Source organism: Macadamia integrifolia, chromosome 11, assembly GCF_013358625.1.
Source record: "Macadamia integrifolia cultivar HAES 741 chromosome 11, SCU_Mint_v3, whole genome shotgun sequence".
Lineage (NCBI taxonomy): Eukaryota > Viridiplantae > Streptophyta > Magnoliopsida > Proteales > Proteaceae > Macadamia > Macadamia integrifolia.
The window spans coordinates 26162331-26166841 of record NC_056567.1 but is presented as its reverse complement, the minus strand read 5'-3'; the positions used below and the strand labels follow the sequence as shown (position 1 = coordinate 26166841).

Sequence of the window (4511 nt, the reverse complement as noted above, 5' to 3'; positions counted from 1 at the left end):
CAGAGCTGGAGCTGTAGAAATTTATTATTTTCGTTCACCATTGCTGTGCCATTGCATTGTGGCATAACCATTGACCTTGCTAGTCTTTCTTTCTTGGATTTTTAATAAAATTATCACTTCTGGAAAGAGAAAGTGAACTTATGCACATGTTCTTAAAAAAATTCTAACTGTTTCATTAGTGACCGAATGTCTCTTTTATGTCCTAGTAATACGATGAATTCTTCTTTTTAGCTCTTCTTTGTTATCATTAACATCTTCCTTTAATTCTATGGAAATACATATAGTATATTTATGGAACCAGCTTTTTCTATCTATTACTATAAAAACATTTTCCGGGAATGTAAATTCTATTGTTCTGCTTTATGCAGTTGAAGAAAATTGTGCCTCTGTTTGGAGTTTGTCTTGCGACTCAATGGCAGAAAATGCTGCTAGCGGCTACGGGAGAGAATTGAACACTCAATGAATGTGAATTGAACCGAGTTCCTGATACATGCGACACACTGTGTATGCTTATCTGATCAAACATCTTGATTAACGTATTTTGTAATCCATAGTGCAGCACTCGCTTTTGTTTATTAAACTTTTTACATCTTCATTAGTACTGTGTGAATATACATGCAACCAAATCATCAGCTGTACATATTGCACTTCCCATTATAGATTGAACACCTTGTATCTATTATCTTGATCTCAAGGTTGGAAGCAACCTAAATGCCCACATAGACAATTCAGAATCAAAAGGGAAATTTCTTCCCCTTTCTCTCTCCTTTTAATAAGGAATTAAATGCACTTTAAACGGGCCTTATGACACTATTTGACAGTTATCTCCATTGGCCCGGAAATGCAGGCTGGTGGATTTTGATTCAAAGACAGACTCATGTAGTCATTCGAGGGGAGCTTTTTATTGGAAACCCATTGAATCCCTCCCCAGTTTTGGAGTGATGAATCCCATCTAGAACCAGTCCTGAGTGTAAATTCACGGCCTTTACATGAACTGATGACAATCTTGTTTCACCCATCTTCACTGAGCGTGGTTATTGATGGTAAATGAGACTGTTTTCTCTGTCTTCTCACGAAAGCTTTTTGCAGCATCCGGCTGTAATAATTCTTTCAGGATTTCATTCATTGCAGTTCGGTAAGGTTGACACCCCTACAAAATGGTATCTTTCTTGGTTCGGTATGGTATTGATTTTTAAGACAATCGTTCAGTATGTACTGAAATATTAAACTGTACTGACTGCCGAAACCCACCAGCGAATTATCGATTATATACATGATGTATCCAGTAAAAGACAAAAAAGGGCAAAAATATTGAATAAAAACCATAGCAAAACCATATTCATATCAAATAAGATATCGTATTTATAACAAATAAAAATCATACCAAACTGATATGGTATTAGTATTGATACCAAAGTTTCTTTCCGATGCCCCCCCGGGGCATCAAGGCTCACGTTAAATGGATTCTCATTCACCGTGGACACAAGAAAACTCGGTCCAACATAAATGTCATTTTGCTTCTACTACTAGCAAAGTAGCAATATCTATTATTAAGGTATAAACTGCATAACAGAGTCACTCCTTTTTTCTACTTCTAACATTAGAAGGGAAAATCTAAGTGACCTTATTTGGTAAAGCATTGGACTAAGATCTTTAGATTTAAAAAAATTCAAGTTGTTTGAGCCTGATAGACTTTTGATGCTTTTGGATTGGGGAAGAAAAATATTTAGCTGAGAAGCTTATGAATATCTTTGTTGGTAGACCAAAGAGGAAGATTTCTTCCAGGGGGTATGGCCAGGCTAATGTAACGTATTGCACCAAATCAAACATAGGTGACTCACACCAAGGGCCCGTTTGAGAACGTTTCAAGAAACGCGTTTTTGTCCATACACGGGAGAAATAGAACAAAAAGCATTTGATAAAACTGTTTCGTTTCACTTGTTTTCAGAATAGAAATTGAAATTTCTACCTATTTATGGTTCAATAAACAACCTAGGCGAAACAAATAGAACTTGTTTTGCCGTTTCTAGAAATGACTCGTGGCCATTTTTTCGCTGGTTACAATCGACTTCTAGAAACATCACTTATCAAACATCTTCAATTCCGTTTTTGTTTCTAGAAACGGAAATTTATGTTTCTGCCGTTTCTTGAAACAGAAACGGTAGAAACGTTATCAAACGGGCCCCAAGATGATACTGAAGAAGCAAAATGATCACCAAAGGGACAAAACTTATAACTCAAAAGACTAGTGCTTTTTCAAATTGACACCAATTGTATCTCATAGTAGAGGGTAGACCTTGGTACAACGTTAAGATCAAGTGGTCATGGATTTGGGCCAAGAAACTGTTGAAAATATGTTCATCAAATCTATAAATAAATTGTATATTTACAATTATGATTGCATGACATTGACCGGTTGTGGTTGTCCAAAGATTTTCACCTTAAATTTTTTCATGACTAGGGGCAGAACTGGGCATTCTATTCATATGGTCATCATATTGTGTGTGCTCATGAATGTTGATTTAGGGACATAAATATGAGTGTACATATTGTGTATACATTGAATTTGATCAAATAGGAATCTTGAATGAAATACTGTCAGTTGTTGAAGGACAAGATTCCTTTTGGTAGTCTTTGATTGATCTCTAGATCTGAGAGGTCCTTATCGTTGCAGGTAAGTATTATGGGTTTTGGTGTATCACTGGTTGATGTCCTTGGGACTATATATATTGATACACTGGATTCATAATGCTTTAGTTGTGGGCGAAAGAGACGCTCAACACGGGATCCACTTCCATTTATTTGAGGAATATCAAGAGAGAATATCTAGACATGATTGGATGAAATTCTAGATCCGGTTCACATTTTTCAAAATGTTTACAAAATTTTCTCAAAATTATTAATACATATTAATATTTAATTTAAAATGTTTTTTGAAACATTTTAAGATACCCAATCGGAAGTTCGATAATTATAGCAGATTTTTCCATTGGGATCATACCTCTTCTCAGAACTGGTGGCCGAAGATTGTATGTACAATGATTTCATTATAAGAGAGTTATTTATTAATTATTGAAATATATAATAATAATAATAATAATAATAATAATAATAATAATTGATATCAGATAAATATGAGCCGATCCGATGGCCGAAACTGTAAAATGGTGAGAGAGAATGAGTATATCATATTACCTCATATTATGAACATCTCAATCATGAGGTGTCATTATTATAAGCAAAATGAATTTTAATTACATATATAATTGTCACCTCAATCATGAGATGTCGTTATAATCTTTTGTTAATTAAAAAAAAAAGTGGTGGCAATCATGATATTAAAATACTTTACTTTTTTCTTTAGATTCTAAGATTAAATAGAACAGAATGGTAACATATTACGACATCGGTTTTGCCTTATTATTTTTTTTTTATTGAAAACAATAAACCAACTTGAGGTCAAAAAAGGCTGAACCTATTGGAAATCGCTACATGCCTTGGCTATAGTACTGAAGAAGGACTACCATTCTAAGGAGGTGTTGTACTTATAACACTTGAGGTAATGATTTTCTCATCCCATGAGATAGAATTTAATTAATTCAAATCCTTATCCTACCAAATGATTGATTCTATTTTCTAATATGATTGGAAAAAAAATCCTTATTTATTCTTAGACGGTATTATGCCAACAGAAACAACATCCCAGTGAAGTGAAGTGGGTTAAGACTTCGTACATTTATGATCCGTCCCAATTTCCGCGGTGATGGAGCCTCATGCCCTAATTATGCCTTTTTCATCTCATTGTAGATGTCAATTCACTAAAAGTAGATTATTAAAGTGGTCAGAAAGACCACTGGATAGACCAGATGCTCTTAGGATTGCTCAAGCCGTGTTCCGAACATAGATCATCTTCTGATCCTCTGATGAATCTCTCTCAACTGTTACTCAAAACGTGCATTGCATTTGTATTCCATGTTTATTATTAACTTAAGAAAAGTTCAATTATTGTATTGGGCTGTTTTAAGAGAAATATATAATTGGGTGTTTCTCGTGCAACGTGTATATGACGAGGAACCCTTATCTGAATGACAGATGGAGAGGAGAGCAGTAATTAGATTTTAGTGGTGGCTATTATTTGGTGCATGGTAGGTGACCCAAATTTTTCCCATATGCAAAGTATGGGACACAGTCAACCTTATAATTTAATCAAAGTTCTCATCATAAGTAGCTGCATTGCCACCAACATTGACTATTGACTGTGGAAAGAGAAATACATATAGGAAGATGCATGGTCACCTCTGGAGGTTTACTCACTCCCACCAATTTAAAATCATCTTATTTTTTAGTTACTATAAAATCGAATAATTTACAAATGAGAAAAATGAGGGAATCATATATCATTGAATTTCGAGCTTACATCATTGTAAATATTTTTAATAATATAAGCATATGTGATTAAAATATTCATTTTTTATGAATCTTATGACATAACTTGCCTATTGTAAGTTAAA

At 34.1% G+C, this 4511-nt stretch overlaps 1 protein-coding gene across 1 annotated transcript in view; it reads left to right on the top strand.

Moving 5' to 3' along the window:
• LOC122093991 (telomerase Cajal body protein 1) overlaps positions 1–679 on the top strand; it is a 24852-nt gene extending 24173 nt beyond the window's left edge. Inside the window, exon 15 of the mRNA XM_042664561.1 lies at positions 369–679. Coding sequence (XP_042520495.1) covers positions 369–463 — 95 coding nt within the window. The 3' untranslated portion in view covers positions 464–679. The remainder of the gene's footprint in view (positions 1–368) is intronic.
• Positions 680–4511: the final 3832 nt, after the last annotated feature.